This window comes from Onychomys torridus, chromosome 8 (assembly GCF_903995425.1).
Source record: "Onychomys torridus chromosome 8, mOncTor1.1, whole genome shotgun sequence".
Classification (NCBI taxonomy): Eukaryota; Metazoa; Chordata; class Mammalia; order Rodentia; family Cricetidae; genus Onychomys; species Onychomys torridus.
In genome coordinates, this window is record NC_050450.1 from 82693530 (window position 1) to 82716198 (window position 22669).

General features: G+C 52.5%; 1 protein-coding gene across 28 annotated transcripts in view; it reads right to left on the reverse strand.

The window, feature by feature from the left end:
- Positions 1-22669, reverse strand: part of Cacna1g (calcium voltage-gated channel subunit alpha1 G) — a 65306-nt gene that overhangs the window by 13204 nt on the left and 29433 nt on the right. For 6 of the 28 annotated variants that reach the window (XM_036194951.1, XM_036194939.1, XM_036194937.1 and 3 more), the window contains exons 10-26: positions 21623-21774; positions 20786-20971; positions 20582-20696; positions 20347-20502; positions 17280-17348; positions 15703-15787; positions 15426-15622; positions 11722-12153; positions 10765-10865; positions 10530-10653; positions 8864-8932; positions 8515-8699; positions 7512-7638; positions 5803-5928; positions 4800-4889; positions 4024-4237; positions 1969-2022 (exon numbers count right to left, since the gene is read on the reverse strand). In XM_036194951.1, coding sequence (XP_036050844.1) covers positions 1969-2022; positions 4024-4237; positions 4800-4889; positions 5803-5928; positions 7512-7638; positions 8515-8699; positions 8864-8932; positions 10530-10653; positions 10765-10865; positions 11722-12153; positions 15426-15622; positions 15703-15787; positions 17280-17348; positions 20347-20502; positions 20582-20696; positions 20786-20971; positions 21623-21774 — 2482 coding nt within the window. The remainder of the gene's footprint in view (positions 1-1968; positions 2023-4023; positions 4238-4799; positions 4890-5802; positions 5929-7511; positions 7639-8514; positions 8700-8863; positions 8933-10529; positions 10654-10764; positions 10866-11721; positions 12154-15425; positions 15623-15702; positions 15788-17279; positions 17349-20346; positions 20503-20581; positions 20697-20785; positions 20972-21622; positions 21775-22669) is intronic. The other 22 variants (XR_004945602.1, XM_036194952.1, XM_036194946.1 and 19 more) reach the window with 7 other exon arrangements.

Genomic DNA, 22669 nt, shown 5'->3' on the forward strand with positions numbered 1-22669 from the left:
GAAGGGTGGGAGAAGGTACTTTAGCAGGAAAGGGGGATTATATGTTTGACTCTCAGAAAACTCAGACTAGAGACCTGGCTTGACCCCAGTCACTGTGGTAGGTAGACTGGCATACCAGCACCCCAGCATCTGGGAGTCTAGTAGAAATTCAGGGCCAATTCATCCCTCTGGGAGATCTTTAGGGTGAGTCCTAGGAAGCCCTGTCCAGTCTCTCCATGTAAGTCTTACTCACACTGAAGTTTGGCAAGTTCTGGTATAGACCCTGATGAGCCCTAGGCCCTGAGAAGAGGGATGTAAGATGTTACAAGGCCCTGTTTGGAGTCAAGGTCATTGCTACAACCAAAAAGAATATGCATGTGCCGTCAGGAGCAAGCCAGGACCCCTGGGTAGGGGTGCAGGATAAGACAGCCAGTGTGCTGTGGTGTAGGCATGGTGCACCTTGACAGCTATGCCTACACATGCTAATTAATGGGATAGTCCCCTGGGTAGAAGAGCCTTAGTGGGCCAGCCGTGTCTTTGGGTGGTGTTTAGGGGTAGAGGTGAGCATGTATATTTTTCAGTCTCCACATCAACCTGCTGCCCAATACCTCAGAAGGGTTAAGCTAAAGACTACTTCCTCCCACCTTCCCCACATCCCCTACCATGTCAGAAATTTGGAAAACAATTCAACACAGACATGGAGATCCCAGCAATAGCGATCCAAACCAGCCAGAGACTCCTGAGCCCCTGAGGGATGCTACTCAGTGTCAAACACCATAGCTCAGGACCATGGCAACAGGAGATGATGATCTGCCAAGGCTCAGAAGGCCCCTTGAGTAGGTCTCTGAGCCCTCACAGACCCCACAGTCCATTTCCCCAGGATGGCACCTGCCTGAGTTGGGTAGTGAGGGATGATACAGTCAGTGGTTCCCAGGCTGAAAACCCAAGCCCTTGGCAACAGAGAAAGCAGCCATGTGGGGACCTTTCATTCTCAATAAAATTTCTCAAAGCTTAAAAGAAATCATACATTCGCTCATGTGAAGACCCCATAGACTAATTTAATGGCAAAACAGTTCTCTTCACCATCATTTAGTGTGTGACCTTCTGCGGCTCAGAAGCTCTGATCAGCAATTAAACGTGCCTTTGATTAGTAAAAATAGTGAAACAAAGCCGTTATCCACATGCTCCCGACTTCAGACAGTCTACCAAACTGCAGGATCTGTGGGAGAGGCCATAAGGGGAATCCTCGGATAAACAGCTTGGGAACCATCAGGGAATGTGATGGGGACCCACAGCCCTTGCCATAGACTCTGATCCTCCTAATCTCCATCTTGAACTAGTATGGGAGGACTAGGAGACAGAGTGGGGCACAGGGTGAGAGGGACAGGCACTGGGAAGTCTCCCAGAGACACACACAGCTTTTGGAGGCAAGGACTTAACTTGTTCTCAAACCCCTGGCTTTTGTGGGGAAAAGGTTGTAGCTAACACAGGGTTTCTGTTTCCAATTCCTGGTGTTTGTAGCGACGATGTGGCCACCATGATTACTTGACTATTAATGAGTTGGTTCAATTATTCATTGCTACATTTTTAAAACAAATTCTTCCCCTCACTGCTCCTCTCATCCTCTCCCTTGGATCAAAGACTCCCCTTCAGACAAGGGAAGGCAGAGAGGTTTGCACTTCATAATCAATGGTGAGGACAGGAGAACAGAGAGGAGGTGCAGAATCCCGGGACCTCTTCAGAAGACCTGGATCCTCCAAGAACTGTTAAGCCGGAGGGGGACAAACCCACTTCACTTCCATCCAGCTTATCATGGGCCTATGGGGGAGGGGGGAGAGGGACGACGCAAACCCAATGCTTCAGGCTCTGCCCTCTTGGGGGCCCCAAGGACCCCCAGCCCTTCACCCCTACAGGATAGAATCAATGAGCCATGGAGAGGGAGCAAAGAGCATGTCCCACACGCATGAACCCACACCCCAGACGCAGTACCTGACGCAGCGCTGGCTGTGCTGCCGGAAGCAATTACATCGTCCAACATTAGATCTAAAAGAACGAAACACGACATTGGTCATTGACTGGACCAGTTGCGCTGGGCAGGGCCCCTCAGCTCCAACCCTCACTCTGCCGACAAATGGGGTATGCTGAGCACTAGCAATTGATTCTGAATGCCAACCCCAGACTCGGGCACCTGAAGAAGGCAACTCTCCAGGGTCACAGGGGTGGGGAGGTACTGGAAGGGGGCAGGCAGAATGTCATCAGAACAGATGTCCACTCCTACCCCCGCTGTGGCCTCAGCTGCACCTGAACAGCTACAGACCCCAGAGAAGTGGAGCCAGCTGGTCAGGCAGGGACCATGGTGCCTCCTGCCAAAAAAAAAAAAAAAAAAAAAAAAAAAAAAAAAAAAAAAACCATCTGCAGATGCCTTGTTGAGGCAGCTCACTGCCAGGGGTGTGCAGTGGGTAGAGCAGAAGTGGGAGCGTGGCCCTGGGGACAGGGTACCTGCCCAGCCTTAGAATCTACAGTGATGCCAAGGCCAGACCCCAACCCCAGAGCTGAGAAGAGGGAGGCCATTCAAGGGTGATGGGTGGATGTGAGAGATAGGGAGTTGCACCTGCTCATGACTGATCTGGGGCCAGAGACCCCCTCCACAGAGCATCTCTGGCCTCACCCCACTCTCATCCTTGTCTGTAACTCCATGCTCTCCCCTTCCTCCAAGCCCCTGCCATGGGCAGCAGGAGATGCAGCTGAGGGCACAAGGGGGCAGAGACACTGAGCCCCTGACTCATTTGGTGGTACTCACATTTCCACACACCAAAGGGAAACTCAGAGCGCGGCACACATCTGATCGGCGGAAGGCAGACGGTTTGTGAGCGGGTGGAGAGGAGGGAAACCCACAGACCAAACAGGGAGAGACACCGGGAGACGCACAAAGGCTTTGAAACCCACACACAGAGACACGTGGAGGAACGTGGGCTATTACTGAGAGGCATGGAGATGACAGAGCACCAGACAGACAGGAGCCCCGAATGGGAGCCAGGTGCGTGCACACCTGCACACACGCCGGAAACAGCAACTACGGATATACTCCTCTTCCTTCCCAACTCTGTGTGTCTTTCCCATGTGTCTCAGCCTGTCCACGGCAGAACATGAAGGTGAGAGACACGAAGCCTCCCCCACCCTGTGCAAGAGGTGCTGGGAGCACAAGCAAGGGCCTGGAGGGGGTCTTGGGCCAAAGAGTGGTTATTTAGCTTTCCTATGAGCATAATACTTTCCAGAGACAAGAGAAGACGCTCCCTATCCTTCCTCTTCTCCTTCTCACCCTTCCTTTCTTTGTTTGGCTTTTTGAGACAGGGTCTCACTGTTGGCCCAAGCTGGCCTCAAACTCACTCTGTAGCCCAGACTAGCTTTGAGTCAGTGATCCTTTTGTTTCTGCTTCCTGAGTGATTTGATCATAGGCTTGTGCTGCCGCACCTGGCTCTTCTTTTCTTTCTTCTTTGGCAAGAAAACCACCAACCACCAAGGAGCCAGGTAGTTTTGTTGGAGAGAAGGGAAAGGACTGTGGTTCTGAAGCTCATTCTCAACTATCGGCTCTTTGCAGGTTCACCTGAGCCCTGGCTGAGCAGCTATGGACTCTGAGCACTCACGGAGATGAGAATACTTGTTGGGCAAGGCTGTGTTGATCTGAGTTGGCACCTAGGCTAATCCCTGGGTCACTGGACACCAGTACAGGGAGGTGTAATGTCAGGTCAGGTGGATGTCCCTCCTCTGAGAGACAACTGAGATGCTGAGTGTCAGTTTCTCCCTGGCATCCTCTGGGGAGTATGAGGCTGAGACCCAGGGAGCCTCCTGGGGGGACAGCTCCTTCCCCATGGAGCTGACCTGGTCTGCTTCATGCAGGCTCTAAAGGCGGACATGCTGTTGAGGAGAGGAGATGTGGAGGGGGGCAGGAGCACTTCTCCCAGCCCCCAACCCCAGCTCCCGACCCCCTGCTGTCGCAAGGCCAAGGTCAAGCATGACCCAGAGAGACGTGGAAAGACTACCGACCGGCCATCTGCTTCTCCTTACTCCTTCTCTTTTTCTCCAGCCTCTTGAGTCTCTTCTCCTCTCGACGCCGGGCCTCCTCCTCCTCCTGGTGCTGTCGACACTTGTGGAAGTTCTCCACCACCACGCCCACGAACATGTTCAGGACAAAGAAGGCCACGATGAGCAGGAAGGAGATGAAGTATAGCAGCATCCAGGGGTTGTGGTTCATGATGGGCTGGTGGGGAGCAGGAAGGCCATGTGGTCCCGGCAGCCTGATGGGACCATCTCAGGGGCTGCCCACCTTGGCTGGACTTGTACCAAAGTCACATCAGCCTGATGGGGACCATCTCAGGGGCTGCCCACCTTGGCTGGACTTATACAAAAGTCCCGTCAGCCTGATGGGGACCATCTCAGGGGCTGCCCACCTTGGCTGGACTTGTACAAAACTAAACAGCTTCAGGTATCTGACAGGTGAGTGACTGGTATGAGTTGGCATCAGGCAAGAATGGCTATTCTCTGAATAGTAGCTGTTTCTTGGTTGCAGCTAACTCCTGCCCTGAGGGGATGGGAGCCCAGTATTCTCAGACCTTCAGACTTTTCATGCCAAATTTATCAATTTTTAACTGTTCGCCCATCATTTGAAAAAACAGAAATTAAACTTATTGTAGGCCCACAGATGCAGCCCTGCAGTAAGCTGCCGCATGTTCTTCTGACCTGTGCTTGTCTGGTTACTCTTGGCAACCAGCCCAAGCTGAATAAGCTGAACCCAGAAGTGGTCTTTCCCACCCCCACCTTACCTGCTGGTCCACACCTACAGCATCCAGCCCATCATACATGATGTCAACCCAACCATCCTTGGAGGCCAGCACGAACAGGGACATCAGAGCCTGGGGGGTGGCGGTGGGGGAGGAGAGGAAATGACAGACTGTTTGAAACCTAGAATGTGTGGCTGAACTACCACCACATGCCATCAAAGCACACCCTGGCAACATGTTGGAGTCCCTGCTCCAAGTCCCAGGAGAACACTCTGTCCCAGGACCCCATGGTTGGTCAGAAGCTACGAGAGATAACTAAGTCTCTGGCCTCATCTAGGCTGGGAGGCTCCTAAGGCCCTAGGAGTCTAGAAACCAAAACAAATCAGCACTTCATTTTCTTTTTTGACAGTAATAGGCTCGAACCCATATCTCCGTGAATGGTAGGCAAGTGCACCACCCTGGACTGCCCAGCCCGGCTACTTCACTGTTTGTATATCTGTTTCCACAAACGGGGAGGAAAAGGGATGCTCTGAAAAATATGAACCCTGATCACATAAGCAAATGCACACTTCATACGTCACACACTTACAAACCTCAAGGAAACAGTAATGTGAACTATTCACCAGATGAAAAAATCAGAGGTTCCTATAGTTCAGCTGCCCAAAGTCACTACACTGACAAAGATGGTGCCAGGGTTCATATAAAAAATAATAACCTGCTCTCAACCTCACCTGTGCTCTCTCCTGGTCCAGCCCCCTACCTTCTCTGAGCCTCCATCCCTTCATCTTTGGCAAGCTACAGGCCTTTGTGGTCTGTCCACTGGGGTGTGTGAGTACACTAGCTCTGGGACACAGTGGCAGTGAGCCAGCTGAAGGCCAATCTCTGTGGCTGCCCACTCCAGCTGACTTGGTACACACTCCTCAGGATGGATGTGTGTGTTTGTGTGTGTGTGTGTGTGTGTGTGTGTGTGTGTGTGTGTGTGTGTGTATGTGTGTGTGTGTGTCCCGCCCTCTGGGCTCCTTCCCTTCCCAAACCTGTCACTCACCTGGCCCAGGTTGTCAAAGTTGTACTTATGCCGGACCCACCGGTAACTGGCCTCAGCACAGTCTGATTTGTTGGTGATGTTCCTAGTGTCCTCACCCTGACACACGAAGAACTTCCCTTTGAAGAGCTGGACACACACATGTGGGAGACAGAGAGTGAGCCCGGGGCTCCCAGCCCTACCTTACCTCTGAGTCCAGGGATGCAGCACACCCCGGGTGATGGGGCTATTCATCTCTGGGGTTAGTCAGAAACCCTGACAGGAAATTCCCCTCTAGGTACCCTCTTCCTGTTCCCAGAGAGGAGGGACAAAGTGGAAGGAGAGGGTTAGCCATTCCCCTTCTACCAAGAGCACGGCCAGTGGTGCCCTGGATGTGAGGAGGGCAAGTCCAAAAGTCACCTGAGAACAATGATCCTTTAGCCCACCCGGACTTCCTGGATCAGCTGTGCTAGGGTGGGCTTCACAATTTTTTTTTTTTTTTTTTGAGCTGAGGATCGAACCCAGGGCCTTGCGCTTGCTAGGCAAGTGCTCTACCACTGAGCTAAATCCCCAACCGTCTTTTAACGAGAAGCCTGAATGATTCCGATGGATGCTCAAGTTTGAGGGCACCCTGAGTTAGGGCATTTAACTCTCATAGTAACTATGAGATGTGTAGATTATAAGCCCCACTTTAGAGAGAGAAAAACAGGCTCAAGAGACCTTCACTCACTCACTAAGACCATAGCTGGCAGAAAGATCTTAAATCTAGGTCTGTCTAGAAAGTTCCAGGCTATCCCAGGCCATGACTGCTGGGGTGGGAGGGAGGGGATTTGAAGGACAGACGATCGGGGGGCCTGAGGGAACCATTTAGGGCACACATAAACCCATGGGATTGGAATCAACAATGGCTCACTCCCAAACCAAGGGAAATGGGAAAGGGGTGGGCACCAGACCACATGTGGGATGGGAGTGGGGCAGAGAGGCTCTGTACAGCTTTGGTAAATGTGGCCTGGTTGCTGGGGCTAGAGGATTTCTAGGAAACCAAGGAACAGCCCTTCCCCAGGGCAGAGTGGACATTTTAGAGGCAGAAAGAGGAAGGAGGGAGGAGAGTAGCAGCAGCCACCCAGGAGTTCCCACACTGCCCAGCTGACGACCCTGCAGCTGCAGTGGGGACATGAGAAGACAATGATGGGCTCCCCAGCCCCCTGGGGTGTCTGCCGAACCCTGCAGGCTGCTGTGGCTCTTTTGCCTCCAGAGCCAAGTTCTTTCTCTGGGCCAGAAGCCAGGTTTCTCAGGCAGCCCCCACTTCCTGCCTTGTCTAGGGTCTACACCCGCCTGCCTGCCTGCCAGCACTCCGTTAACCTGGCCCAGCTGTCTGGGCCCTGGATCCCCAGGCCTGGCACTCAGCCCACCCTGCTCAGAGAAGCAAAGAAGGAAGGGGATCCCGGAGCAGATCAACATGTGTGATCAAGACTCAGTGGGTAGGGACGACAGGCTGCCGTTACCAATGGGCCTGAAGCCTTGGGGAAACTGCGTCCTTTTGAGGAGACAGGGTTCCCAGTTTTCTAAAACTCCCAGCAGGCAAAGGGGCCTGAAGCCTAGGCCCCGGAGGGAAGGGATGTTTATTTTCATTTAGAACCAATGGCAGCAGTAGCATGACCCAGGGCCAAGAGGAGAGGAGGACTCCTCAGGCTTTCCCAGACAGACTCCCCAGGCCACCCAGCCCCACACACCTGCACCCCCAGAATGCCAAAAATGATGAAGAAGGCACAGCAGATGACCACAATGTTGCCAATGGGCTTGAGAGAGGACATCAGCGTCTCTACCACCAGCTTCAGCCCCTGGGCCCGGCTGATGACCCTGGAGAGTAGAGGGAGGGTGGTAAAGACTCAGACACTGCCATAGCCTCTGCCCTGCCAGGACCCGTCCTCTCACCCTAACCTTAGCTTGCTGTCCCTCTGCTCTGCCCTACCAGCATGTCCCCCTTGTCACAGAGCCCCCACCACAAGGACGTCCCCCTTCTGCAGGCTCTAAAGAGGCACCCGAAGCTCCCACATCTCCACCTCCTCTCTCAGGCTATCAAGTGTATTTCCTGATCAGTCTGGGAGTGGAGAGGACTCAAGCCCAGGGAGGCATCCCCCAGGGATGCAGTGTGATGAGGTGGGGGTGTCGACAGCCGGGCGACGGTAGCAGGGGCATGCAGGGAGGAACAGGGGAAGAGGAGATGGGTCATTACAGAGAAACAGCACTATTATTTTGGTATCATCCGCACTCAGGAGAAACTAACTCTGAGTTAGGAGGTTGGAAGTGCCTGGCTGGGGAGGCAGGTCCCCTGCCAGGAGGGGTGTTAGCAGGGATGGTCCCTGAGGGGTGCAGAAGGTGAGGTAAGACAGTAGGAGGATGTGTCACTCACAGGGAGGGCAAGAACATCACCCTGAGGGGACTCGAAGGGAAAGCTTCAGCTGGAGGCCACAGGGGCATATGGCCCTTTATATTGTGCTCTAGCCAGAGCTAGTCACAGCGGGGCTGTGACAGACGAGTGTGCCACACTGGAAAGGCATGTCCAGAACTGACAGTGACTGTGTATCTTGGAGGGAAATGACCAGAACAGTGGCCTGAGTGTTGTTTGGAGTGCAACACAGAATTACCTGTGAGGTCATAGCCAGGAGGTGGAGTGTACAAGGGATTTTGTTCCCTTGCAGGAGTGTTGGTTATTATGGGGGCGGGGGGCATCACCTGAGCGGGCGTAGGGTCCGCAGCAGCCGCAGCACCCTCAGCATGCCAAGGATCTTGGTGCCACTGTCGGAGACCATGGATACCAGGATGTCGATGACAGAGATGAGCACCAGCAAGCCATCCAGCACATTCCAGCTGCTGCGCAGGTAGGCCTGCTCCCCAAAGCACCAGCCCAGTGCCACCACCTGGGAACCACCACCACATCATTGGCACTGGCCACTCTCCCTGCAATCCCCAACCCTGCCCTCCACTCCACTGCGGCCAACCTTCCTACCCGCTACTAGTTCCATTATCTCCACACCCAGTGGAGATCAGAGGGCCCAAACTGGTGCTGCCCCTCCCCCCTTACCTTCACGGTCATTTCAGCCAGGAAGACTGCGGTGAAGATGTAATTGGAGAGGGTTAGGAAGATTCGTTCCTGCAGAGAGAAGGTGAGAACCACCTATCAGGTCTGCGCTGCATGAAGAAGTCAAAACAGCTCCAGGCGTTTGCTACTGAAAGAGTTGTCCCCCACTACAGGGCCACCTCCAACCTCACTTGAGGCTCTGGGGAAAGTTTCACCCTTGCCCTGAACAGAAGAACCTCGCTGTGTGCTGTAGAGGTGATAGGTGGCTATCTGAATCCCCAGGTCCTTGATTTCTTGAAACTGGAGCAGGATTTAACTTGCTCTCCAACCTTGTCTGCCGTTCTGCCCAACTCACTCGCTTTCCTGCTGTGAACCCCAAAAACGGTGTAGCAGGCAGGCTGGGGGGCATGGCACATACAGACTGTGCCATCCTAGGTACCACATTTATGCTGGGCATTGGTGGCCCTTTGCCTGGGTATTTATGGGCTGAGGTCATTCCTTATGACTGAGGAAGTGGCCAGCAGTACTGAGCATGTGTGTGTGTGTCGGGGGGGGGGGGGGGGGACAGAGGAGGGAGAGACAGGGTTGGAGACAGAGAACTGAGTGGGAAGGTAGAGAGACAGTGTCAGGGTGTATGGAGTCTTGGGTGGACATCAGGCAGGCATAGAGGGTGCACTATCCCAGGAAAGGGGTCCCCAGGGCCGGCACTCTCTCACCTACCCACCTAGTCCTGGGGAGCAGGCCCCTCTAGTTCTCAGGCTTTCTCTCCCCTCTCCTGGCCTGGCTGGAGCCCACCCTAATGGAAAACATGTTCCAGCAACGCTGAGATCTGAACAAAGATGGGGAGAGCAGCAAGGAGGGGTGAGGGGACCTCTGGCCACCATCGAGCAAGCGGTACAGAGTGCCAAGAGGAGGAGACAGGGTCACCCACCCCGTCACCCTTCTAGAACCCGAGCTGCTGCCAGGTGGGAGAGACAGCTTCCAGGGCCCATCCAAAGAACTGAGGCTCTTGGGAAGGATGTCTAGTGCTAAAGCTTCTGGCCCCCCGCTGTTCTGAGCACTGAAAGATTCACAGCCAAACAGAAGGGACCAGCATGCCTCCTACCCTCCTAAGGCCCCCCCAAAGCCTAGTTGTTTGTGACTTGGCAGGACCTCAAGGAACAAAGTGTAGCTCCTCCATCCAGCTCTGCATTACCCTTGGGGCGGGGTGTGCGTGTGTGAGAGATGTCCCCCGGCAATGTACCAGTCACAGTTCACCGAGACTCCTGGCCAGGCACGGGGAAAGCAGTACCGCTCTGCCCACACAGGGTCAGTTTTACGTGTCACCTCATTTCAGGACAAGGCTCAGAACAACAATGGGATATATATCTCGCTAGGAAGGCAAGGAAGTACCCAGCTGGGCTGTTATATGACAGTAGAAGGGAAACTGAGGCAGGAGAGGACACAGGAGGCTTCTTGGTGATGGGGTCAGAAACAAGGGTTAGAGTCCAGCAGACCCAAAGTGAGCCCTGGCTGGTCCCCTTGTCCTGTCTGTGATGTGTGTGTGACCTTAGGCAGACAGGAAACAGTTTGAGCTTTCTCGCCTCCTTTGCTTGTTCTGACACCTAACCTGGGAGGAACCTGGCACGCAGCAGAATTCAACAGAACTGTTTACATCCTGGTGACTCACAGCGCTATGGGGGTCAATTTTGGGGCGCTCCATGGCGATGGTGATACAGTTGAGGAAGATGATGACAAGGACCACGTGGTCAAACATCTTGTGGGTGATAATCCGGTGACACAGGAGGCGGAACCTGCTCCAGGGACAGAAGAAAAGGCTGGGAAGGAGAGGCACCTGCAGACGACCCCTGCCACCTTGCCCTAGGACCCCACGGCTAGCATCCCCAGATAGCGACACCACAGACCTTGACTGAGGAGGGAAGATGTAGGCAGACCAGGAGTCTCGCTCTCGGCAACAGGCAGGAAGCCGGGCTCGGACCCAGGCTCGTAATCGTTCCCCTTTGCTCTATGAAAGGAACATTCGGGGTGTGAGCGGGACCAGGACTCCAAGCCCTCAAAGTCAGTCTCCTCCGCAGCTGCCCTGAATGAACCTGGTCCACCCTTCCCCACCTCTCTTTCCACCCTCTGCCCTGTTCTTTACCTTTATCTCTAAAATCACCTCTTGGCTCCCTATACATCAACCCTCCAGCATTGCCCCTCCTTCACCCTCCGTCTCCTCCCCAGCCTCCCCAGCCTCCAGCCTCCACCCTCCTCTGTGCTCTTCCTTCCCATCAGGCCCCCATCCCAGCCCTTTCTACTTTCCCTCCCTGCTGGGTTTGGAAACGGCATCAATTATCAAACATTGTACTCATCACAGCTGTCTGCTCAGATACACCTGGGCAGAGGAGACGTGGCCCCTTCTCTTGTGCTAACCCTGCATCCTGCATCCCTGTCCTTGTCTCCAGGGCAAAGGGGGTGGTGAAGGGGATGGGGGAGGAGTAAGAGGCTAAGGACATGCTGTAAGTCAAGGCTTGTGACGAGGTTCAGATGAGAAAGGGGGACAGGAGGGGAGGGGAGACATCAGTTTAGAGAGATGAGTGATGGGTCTTCCTGAGTCACAGGGGGAGGGCCATGAAAGATTCATATACATCTGCCTGAAACCATTCATATCCACCAAGGACAGCGGAGAGCAGCCAGCCCTGGACACAAGCGTCAGGGCTCGAGGCTCTGCAGGGTAGCAGAGAGAAAGAGACCTGCTCAGAGGTCAGATTACAAGCTGGGCATTCCTTGTGCTAAATCCCTTATACTGCTTGCTGCCTGGGCAAGGTTGTCCTCTCTCAAGATCAGGGGTGAGGGGTCACTGTGCTCCATGGGAATCTTACCAGGTTGCCCTCATCATCCCCATCATCCCCATCGAGCGGGGGGTCGTCAGGCCTCAGGGTCCGAGCCAAACGCCCTGAAGCTGACTTGCCATTGCAGTCTTGGTGCTCAGAAGCAGAGCTTCGGCCACTGGCTGTGCGGTGAAGCCCTGGCACCTGCAGGGTGTCAGGCAGGTCAAAGGAACTCTTGGCCTCACGGTCCAAGGAACCCCTGTGGCGATGATCACTGCCTGCTGGGCTGGCCCGCTCCTCTTCAGAACTTTCCTCTTCATCCTGGCTCTCCTGACCCTCTCCTGACAGCAGGGACCGCCGCTCTCCACTCGGGCTCCTACGCTTTAGGCTGGGGGCCCGGCCCAAGCTGTTCCGGCTGGAGCGCCTGCTGGTCCAGCTGCTTGCCGCACTCCAGGGACTGTGTGGGGAGCTGCGGGCACTTGGCTGCAGAGTGAGCAGAGGAGAAATGATCTCAGCTGAGGCTGCAAGGACCTTCATTGCTCCTGTGTACCCCTATCCTGTGAGCCTCCCTGGAATGGACATAGGGAGAAGAGATGTTAACCGGGGGGTCTGGAATCCAATGCCTCAGTTCAGAACCTGCTTCAACCTGCCAAGTTATTAAGCCCCTCGGTGCCTCCGTTTTCTCATCTGCGAAGTGGGTACATCGATAGCACTTGTTTTTCATTTAGCTGATGAGAGAAGTATTGTTAGCACAGAGAGGCAGCATAAAACAATGGCAAGAGAGACTCAAAAAGCAAGAAAGCCAGTAGTTCTCAAGCTGTGGTTGAATGACCCTTTCATAGGGGTCACATAAAACCGTGGGCAAACACGGATATTTACACTGTTATTCATAACCATAGCAAAATTACAGTTGAATTTTAATGAAGTAGCAACGAAAATAATTTTATGGTTGGGGGTGACCACAGCAGGAGGCACTGTGTTAAAGGGTCGCAGCATAAGGAAGGCTGAGAACCACCTCAGAAGGCAGTCCAGCTGAAGGTCGGGTGTGATGACGCAGGCCTGCACTTCAGAGGGAAGCAGAGACAGGGACCAGGAGTTCAAGACCACCTTTGGCTACACATCAAGCTCAATGCTAGCCTGATACATGAGACTCAAAAAACAAAACACAAAAGTGAACAGAGGACCTGCGCAAACATTTCTCGAAAGAACACAAAAACTGTAAGCAAATACAGGTGGAAAATGTTCGGCATCACTGATCATCAGGGAAATGCTAATCATCTCTTTTCACTTTTATATATGTATGTGTATGTGAGATCGGTGTGTGTGCGTGTGTGTGTCACAGTATACCTCAGATGTCAGTCTTCAGCTTCCACCCTGTCTTGGGATAAGGTCTCTGATTCTTTATCACTATGTACCCAACTAGCCTTTGAACTTCCATGATTCTCCTGTCTCTGCCCCATCTCACCATAGGAGCCCTGGGATCAGGTCCAGGTCCTCAGGTTTGTGTGGCATGTGCTTCCTCTCCCAAGCCCTCTCCAAACCCCCCAAATACAAGTTAAAACAGTAAGAGCCTCACACCTGTTGGAATAACTATGGTCCAAGCCAATGTGGAGGAAAGGGAACATTTGTACACTGTTGGTGGGAATATAAATTAGTATGGCTACCGTGGAAAACCATATGGAAGATCTTCAAAAATCTAAAAATAGAATGATTGTATTATAGTCCAGCAATTCTACAACTATAGGTATATACAGAAAAGATTCTACATCATTATGCACAAAAACCAGCTGTACTCTGATTGCATCACTGTTCACAAAGTATCCATCGGCCAAGAGGATTTTAAAAATGGGGTACACAGATGGCTTAGTGGTTATGAACATGCAATGCTCTTTCAAAGAACCCTAGTTCAGTTCCAAGCATCCACATCGGGAGGCTCACAACTGCTTATAACTCTGGTTCCAGGGGGATAAGACCTGCTCTTTTGAACTCTTGAGAGAACTGCTTTCACATGCATACACATTCTCTCTCTCTCTCTCTCTCTCTCTCTCTCTCTCTCTCTCTCTCTCACACACACACACACACACACACACACACACACACACATATTTATAATTAAAAATAGAAATAACATTTTTTTTAAAGAAAGAGAACATATGGAACACACACAGCACTCAGCCTTTAAAATGAAGGAGGTTGGGGAGATGGCTCAGTGGGTAAAACCCTCGCCACACCAGCCTGAGGGCCTGAGTACTTTGGAGAGCCAGCACCCATGTGCGAAAGCCAGGTATGGTTGAGTACAGCTGTAACTTCAGCACTGGGTCAGGGACAGAGACAAGCACACACCCCAAGTTTGCTGACCACCCAGTCTGGACAGTCAGTGAGCACCGGTTTCACCCAGAGACCCCGTCTCAAAAGATAAGGTAGAGAACAGTAGAGAAAGACATCCAGCATTGGCCTCCACACATATGCTCACGCGCGTGTGCACACGTGCACACACACACACACACACACACACACTTAAATACAAATAGTTAAAATGGAATAAAAGAAATCCTGTCATTGACGTAGTGTGAGTGACCTTGGAGAAAAGGATACTAAGTAAAATAAGTAAGACACTGAGAGGCAGATTCCCCCATGATCTCCGTTTGTATTCTGAAAGGATTGAATGGACAGAAGAGCTGAATGGTAGGTGCTTCACAGAGTTGGGGAGGCTGGGAGCTATTGGACCAAGGATACAACATGTCAATCAGAGCAAAAGAATACACCTAAAGTAGCCTGGTAGTCAACAATGACCTAATGACCTAATATCATTGGATTTGCTAACAGAAGTAGACTTCAAATGTTATGACACAATAAAGTATGTGAGGTGCTGTATTCATTAATTAGCTTAATCCACATCATTTCATATTTGCATGCACCAAATACCACATTTTACTACATAAACATATACAATAATTTATCAATTAAAAATAAAGTCTTAGCCAGTTGATGTGGTGGCACACACCTTTAATCCTACCACTCTGAAGACAGAAGCAAGTGGAGCTCTGTGAATTCAAGGCCAGCTTAGTCTACAGAGTAAATTCCAGGCAGCTAGAGCTCCATAAGGAGACCCCGTCTCAGAAAAGCAAAACAAATAAATAAATAAAGCCTTGGCTGAGTGATGCATACCTCTTATCCTAGTACTCTGGGAGACTGAGGCAGGAGGGTCATGTGTTCAAAACCAGCATGAGCTATGTAGTTAAGACCCTGTTTCAAAATGCCAAGTAAAATAATAATGAAGGAAAAGAGTTAAAAAAAATAAAAATAATTAAAATGGCAGTAGAAGCACAGTCTTCTGCACTATGAAGCTAGCTTGGCCACTCACTGCAGCCACCTGAGACAGAGGTCACCATCACTAAAATGGAAGCGATGATGGATGGTACCTCTCTCACAGCCACAGGGCAGCAAAGACTTCATTCACAATATCTTCAGCAGAATCTAGCACAATCTCAGGAGCTAAACTAGGGTTTAAGTATAAAAGGGTAATGTATACCCCATCCTTGATCTACAGAAGAGGCCCAGAAAAGTAGAGTCCTGCTTGAGGTCACACAGGAAGAGAACAGGGAACCCTGGGTAAGAACACTGCTTCCCAAGCCCTGACTGCTCTGTCCAGTCCATGTCCCAGGGGCTAGTTCCTTGGATCTGCCTGCCTCAATCCCCTCATCCTGCTGTCCCGTTAATCTCCCACAATGCAGCACTGACATGCAATCCCTTACCGGTGACTTCATCTCATGATGGGCAGCTCCAGGTTCAGCCGACCCACTGCTACTGGTGCGTCGAGAGCCAGGGCCCAAGGCTTCCCCCACACCTGTGCTGGAGCTCTTGGGCAGTGACATTGGTGTAGCAGCTGTGTGGATGATGAGGGGTGGCAGAAGGCTCTTTCGTAGTTCAGGGTGTTCTCCCAAGGCCACCACTGCAGGAGGAGAGGGGAGATCCTGAGTCCATCCGGGCAGGTCCCAGGCCAGAGGCTGCACCCTCAGGACCATTACTCACAGGCCAGGTGCTTCTTCCTATCCCCATCACCGTCCACGCTGGGTGAAAAGAAATCAGGCTCTGACTCAGACTTGGTGGCATCTCCCTAGGGTCAGGGAAGAGTGGACCATTAGGACCCTGGCCAGGCAGGTGTCATCAGCATGGACCAAGGTCTCCCTCTCATCACATGAACACACCACACACAGACCACAGGAACCAGCAACCACGATATGAGGCATGCATGAGGACAGGCCAGACCACCCAGGCTGGGGGCCTGGGGCTTCCCATGGCTGATGCCTCTGCCTCCCACCAGCCAAACCTTACGAAAGGCCATGGATAACCAAGCCCAGAGCACAAGCAGCCTGGTTGGCCTGGCACTAAAACCAGCTGAGGGGAGAAGGGGTGGCTGGATGGGCAGGTGGCACAGGCCAGAGAGGTTGAACCGGGGTGAGGTGGTCACTACAGCCTCAATTCCAAAAGCCTACTCAAGACCCCTTCCCCTCTCCTCATGCTGTCCTTCCCTGAACCTCATACCTGTGGATCTGCGAAGGAAATGGAAAGACCCAAGCCAGAGCCACTTAGCCCAAAGATGGCCCCTTGACCTCTGGCCTCCATCTTCCCCAAGCTCCAGCTTCTTCCTGGTCCCATTTCTACTTCTCTGTCTCTGGGATCGATTTTTTTTCCCTTCCTTCTTAGCAGGTCAGTAGGTTTCCCAGTAATTATACACTCCTCCTTAAGAAGTTATTAAAAAATACTTGATTGCTACTTTTGATAAGCGCATAAATATTGGATAATTGGCATCTCGGGGGATCATTTTCATTAACTCAGTTTACATCCCTAACGAGGCCTTTAATTATCAAGTGGGATCTCCAGGGGGCTGCTAGGGATGCACAGCCCTATGGGGTCCCATGGGAAGCCTGGCTTCGCCCCAAATTCTAGTGCCAGTGAAGGAAACAGCAGAGTACAGGTTTGGCATGAGGGGCCAAAAGGAGGGACGAGCTCAGAGATGGCTGGTATTTAGTCCAATGACTGGTGGTCAGAGACTCAAAGGTGGGTTTAAAATTTTGTCACAGTATGACAAGAGCTATATCCCTTCCCTGCATCTTCCAAGGACTTATTCTGAACTGAGGTATTTGTGGGGTTTCCAGTGGAGACTCACGGCAAGGGGTGGAGGGAGAAAGAATAAGGGAGTGTGTTCTATGACCACAGGTCTTCACTCCACTGAGGCTGGATGTTTCAGACTCCTTCAGGACCCAGGTGCAGGCAGGCACGCATGCGGTGCCCACATCCATGTGCACACAGAGGATTCTAAGTCCCTTCCTTCTCTGGCCCATCCACAGGCCTGGCAGGGATGGATGGGAATGTGCCTTCTGCAGGTTGATGTGGGCAGAGGCAAAGAAGCTCCTCCCTTCCACGTCCTCAAGCGGAAGGGGGAGTGGGGGAAGGGACTTAAAATCCAAGCAAACCTCACAACAACAAATGACCCCCACGGCGACCACAGGTTGCATAACAGCTGAGCATGAACAGGAGCAGAGACACAGGGCAGAGTGGAGGGGCAGTAGGCACAGGGGCATGCCGACCCGTGATCGCATACCTACCCCCTGGGAGTCGACAGGCAGCTGAATACAGCTTAACTGTCCACTCGCATCTTCCCGTTTGCTGATTTCCTACAGGGAGAGGGGGAGGCAGGGGAGGGCTGCAGTTCACAGGCCTTCAAAGATCAGCAATGTCCCAAGAGCATGAAGAAAGGAAGTGAGAGACACGGGGTCGGGGGAGTGGGACAGGGCAGCCTTCTAGAATTCAGCCTCAGGCCCCCAGACCTGAATGAATCCGAAGGGTGAAGGCAGAGACCACAAAGGGAAGATGAGTTGATCAAGTCCTCCAGTAATCCTAGTAGGAGCAACCACTGTGCTTTTCTTTGGAACTAAGGGTCAAAACTGTGGCCTTGACTGTGCCATGCGAATGTTCCGCCACTGAATCACACCCACGGCTCTTGACTTTTTGAGACAAGGTCTCACTTCACGGCTCAGACCAGAGTGGAACTCATGATCCTCTTGCCTCTGCCTTCCAAGTGCCAGGATTACTGGTGTGTGCCACTGTACCCAGCCTTCAACTGCTTATGAACATAGCTCACTTCCTTGCAAGGTAGGAGATGGCACCATTACAAGCATCTTGCAGGGTAGGCACCTGAGGTCACAGAAGTTAAAGAAACTGCCTCACACTGTGCATGCAGAGTTAGAGACTGTAGGCTGTGCCCCACGTCTCCAACTGAGAACACAACTCCCCTCTCTCTGTTCCAAGGTGTCTGTCTGTGTGGGCAGCAAGGGTAGGACTGGGCAGAGAGGGTATGGAAAAGTGGATAAAAGCTGGGGACAGGGCTTCAGTGAGGAGCAGAGTCCAGTCTCATCATTTCTAAGACTCTCAGCCCAAGTCCTTTCAAGTCAGAATGGATGGGATGCGCATGCCCAGAGTAGGATAAGATGTGACAAGTAACAGTGGAATGGAGGCCATGATGTTGTTTAGTATCAATTAATGGCTACACACAGGGCCTGCTGCTAGTTCATCCAATTAAGTGCATGGATGATAAATATACAGGAATTCAGGGCACTACCCCCTGGGAATCAGAACATCAGCAGCCAAGCAGGCTCTGTCCCCTAAGCTACCCCCTACCCACTCTTAGCAGGATGCTAAGGCCAGCAGGAGGGCTACCCTTGAGGTCTCCCGCTGATGTCCGCCAAAATGGGGCAGTTGTTCCATTCACTGAGGTGGGCTGTCTTGTTTATAAAAACAAAACAGTGTTTCAGGTTATCATGCCCCCAAAACTAGCCTCCCTTGCCAGTGGGGCCTACTGAAACCCCGCAGAGGTAAGGACAGGTAGCTCCAGATGTTCCCAGGTCATCAGCATTGAATCACACCTCATGCAGGAGAGTGGAGCAGTTGGTCCAGCCCCTCGGGGTTACAGCCCACCCCATGGAGGAGGGTGAACCTTGAAATCTTTCCTCTATTGCACACCTTACCTGTAGCAACCCAGCCCTTGAAGGCACCAGGCCCTGAGTGACACTCTCCCAGTAAGGGCATTTACACTATGAAGTAGGAGGGAACTTCCTGTGAGGCCCTTGTCAATCTTTCCCATGCTGGAAAAGCTCTCAGGCCCCCAGCAGGGCCAGGGTGACCAGGCCAGACATAAGGGCCTGGCAGCTCTGTTCCCACACTCAGGCCTCACTGCTGCTTAGCAACCAGGCCAGCTCAGCTGCACTCAATTTAACAAGGTGCTTGTGAAAGCCAGTTGGTGGGGAAGGGGCTATCTATACTGGACACCCCAGGTCCGCCATGGTAGCTAGATGAGGGAGAAAAGGCTAGGGTATTTTCCACTTCCTTCAGGGTTTGTTTTTTGTTTTTGTTTTTATTTTTTCCTGAGAGCAAACTCAACCATCACAAATTGCTTTTGGAAGGAACTAAAGAGACCCATCCCCACTCAGCTCTTCACCCTGGCAGGCGGCTAGCAACTATCAGTCATGAGGCTCTTGGGAAAACCCTGTGGTACCTCTCAAATCTTCAGGTTCAAGGGAGACTTCAAAGAAGTGTCCTATTGCAGGGAGGGTATCCATGGCCCTCTGTCATTGCAAGAGACCTACCCACTAAAACCTTCCCCACACACCTCAAACTGCCTTTGCTGCCACCCAGCAGGGAGGAAATGTGATAACCACACAATTAAAACGGAAGCAGAAAAGGCCAGTGCAGGCCAGACGCTCCTGCACACGACCAGTGCCCAACACCCGCATCCCCCTCAGCCCAACCCGGCCCAGGGGGAACAGCCCTCCCTTGCAAGGCTGGGAAAGAGTCGGAAAATAGATTTTTGTTTTTCCACCGTGTGCTGGGTATTTATAGACCAGGCCGCAGCGGGAGTTTCCATCCGGGTCACCCAGAGAGAACTGGACCAAGAGCTTCTTCAGGCCCAACCTGGTGCATTTCTAGGTTGGGTCAACCTGCCCTGTTTGAGGTGCTGGGATGACGGAGTAGGGAGGAGAGCTTGGGTGGGAAGGCAGACAGAGCTGAGGGAGAAGGAGGTAGGCCTCTGGGACAGAAGCTGTGCCCTGGCGCAGCCGGGGCAGGATCAATGTGAATCAATATTAATTGATGACGCTGCCTATGACGGAGGTGATGGAGTCCAGGCTGGAAATAGGACTCTCATCTCTGCCATGCCTGCAGCTAATTGGGCTCATTTCTCACCCTGGGCAGCTCAGCCCTGCCTGGGGCCCTGGTGGCATCTTCATCAGCTCAGATGACTTGCACACAAGCCTCCCACACCCCTCAGCCCAGATGGGTCCTCCCCACATGTCCCATAAAGGCCCATTCTCTGGGATCCAGCTACATAGGTCCCCAAATTTGACTTGTCTTTCTGGGGAAGGGCTTAGCTGACTAAAAGAACCCTATAACATGCCAACTTATAACCCACACAGCCATCTCCTGTCCCACCCCTGATGACAGGCTTCATAAGGTCCAGCACCCCCCACCCCAGGCCCACCCTGGCTTAGTCCAACAGTTATTGCCTGTGGGATCTCCCAGGCCTCATAGTCAGCAGCAGAGGGAAGAAGAGGCAATCATCCCTCCTGGGAGTCAGGAGACTGCCCTCAGCAGGGTGAGATGGGCAGGGCAGGGGGTTACCTCTGCCTGGAAGCCCTCTACCAGAATGGCGACGAGCAGGTTAAAGAGCACGTAGTTGCCAAACGTCATGAGGGCGATGAAGTAAAGGGCAGCCCAAGACGATGTGGAGGCCATGCCATTGTAGAGGACTTTATTCCAGTCCTCCTGAGTCAGAATCTATGGGCAGGGAACAGGAGTCAGGGCTTGACTGGACACCCAACCTCCCCGACTCACCCCTGCCCTGTGAGTCTCAAACCTGAAAGACAGTGACGATGGCCCAGAGCAGGGAGTCAAAATTCTTCCGGTCTGGTAACGTGTCCCCATCCCGTTCAGATGCAAACTTGCAACCAAAGAGATGCATGCCCAGGATGCTGGAGACACAGGAAGTCCCAGACAGGGTCAGGGTCCGGTGCTCCTTCCTGCCCCTAGCCCTGCCCCCCTTGGCCAGCAGTGTGCTCACCTGAAGATGAAGATGAAGAGCATGAGCAGCATGCAGAAGGTGGCCACGTTGTCCATGGTCTTCATGAGCACCACGAGCTGCCGCTGCAGCGCCGGCAGGAAGCGTACGAGCTTCAGCACCCGCATCAGGCGGAAGGTCCGCAGCACCGACAGGCCACCTCCCTGCTGGCCCACAATCTCCCACACACTGTGGGAGGCAGGCAGCCTGAGTTCCTACACCCCTGTCCCCTGACTTCCCTTTCTGAGGACCCAGCCGCCCAGCAGAGCTTGGAGAAGGGTCATGCGCAACCCTTCTGGCTTCAAAGGGGCTGAAAATCCTGGTGACAGCTCCAATTGCTTGACCCTCCCCTCTCAGCCAGAGATCACATCCTTGGCAGCAGGCAACCCTCTCCCTAAATCCTACCAATGCAAAAGCATCAAGTTATGGAATGTTTGCTTTGTTCTCTTCTAATGAAATCTAAAGCCAATTCCAGAAACCAATAAAAGAGTTTTGGCCCTGGGCTTGAGGGTGGGGGATGGAATTCTTTCCAGGTCTTGGAAACCCTAAAGTAAGTTGCTGGGGAGTCTGAGCTGGTTTCTAAGCACTTTGCAAGCAGGGAAGCTGGCTGCATCTTAGTCTTCCTCCAACTCCACTTGAGAGCCAACTCTCTGATCCTCACCCATCCCAGGCCTAGGTAGGGTTGAGAACAAGAGGTAGATGAAGATGGAAAAGGGGCCCAGGCTCTAGGAAAGCAAGGTGAGACCCAGAGAGAAGAGAAAGGAATGGAGGCCATGTCTCTCACGCAAAGCCATCCCTGCTGACACTCTTTCAGACAAAGGCAGGAGGGGGCAGCCATACCTGATAACAACGATGACACCATCAAAGATGTTGTAGGGATTCTTAATGTAGCCAAAGGGACCGTATACGAGCAGCTTCAGCAGCATCTCCAAGGCAAAGAGGCTGGTGAAGACGATGTTGCTGATTTCCAGGGCGTTGGTGAGCTCCTCGGGCTAGAGGGCAGTGGTGTATGTAGCAGACTCATTCCCAAGCCCCACATCCCAGTCCTCCTGAACATGGAGCCCCAGGGAGAGGAGGATCAGGCATGGCAACCTTAGGGAGCATCTAAGAAGAAAGGCATTCAAGGACAGCCACCCTGGGATCGTTCCCAGGACTGCATCTCAGGTCTTGAGACTAAAGATTTTTTTTAAGGGGTTACTGTGTGAGTTCTGCTGTTTCTCCTAGGAGGTCTAAGAGTTTTCAGTTCCTGTTCCGAGGCCCAGGCTGGCAAGGTACACTAAATGACTAAATAGGAGCTATGGCCAAGGCTTTCCGTGCACACCCAGTCCTTTTGCCCCTTGTAGTCCATACATACCACAGCTACTCTGTGAGCTTAGCAGCCTGCTCCAAATAACAAAGGCTATGCTTTGTTCATCTGCTTCCTCCCAGATAAGTTGCAAATGCACACACTCCTGGTCACATGTGTGTTAACAAGCAGGAGGGCAATCCCCAGAATGAGGATACATCTGCAGTTTGTGTCTGGAATAATCCTTGATATCAGGAATAATCCTCACCCTGTCCTGCCGCTCACTCCATGACCTGCAGACTAAGATTCCCAACCTCTCTGGCCAACTGTGAAACACTAGAGGTAATTCCTTTTATGTTCCTGCCCAAGGTCTGGGATGGGATCAGGGATGCATCCTAGCGAGGCCCTCCGAAGAAGAGACGACAAAGCCATCTCATCTGCTTGTTCCAGCTCACTAGTCTCTACCCTCCAGTACCAAGTGCCTGCTGTATGCCTAGCAATGTACCAGGCATTGAAAGAGCTGTAAAAAACACATCTCCCAGGAGCCCTGTGTCTGGCTAGAAACAAGTTGTATACACACTAAACGGCTGAATAACCACAAG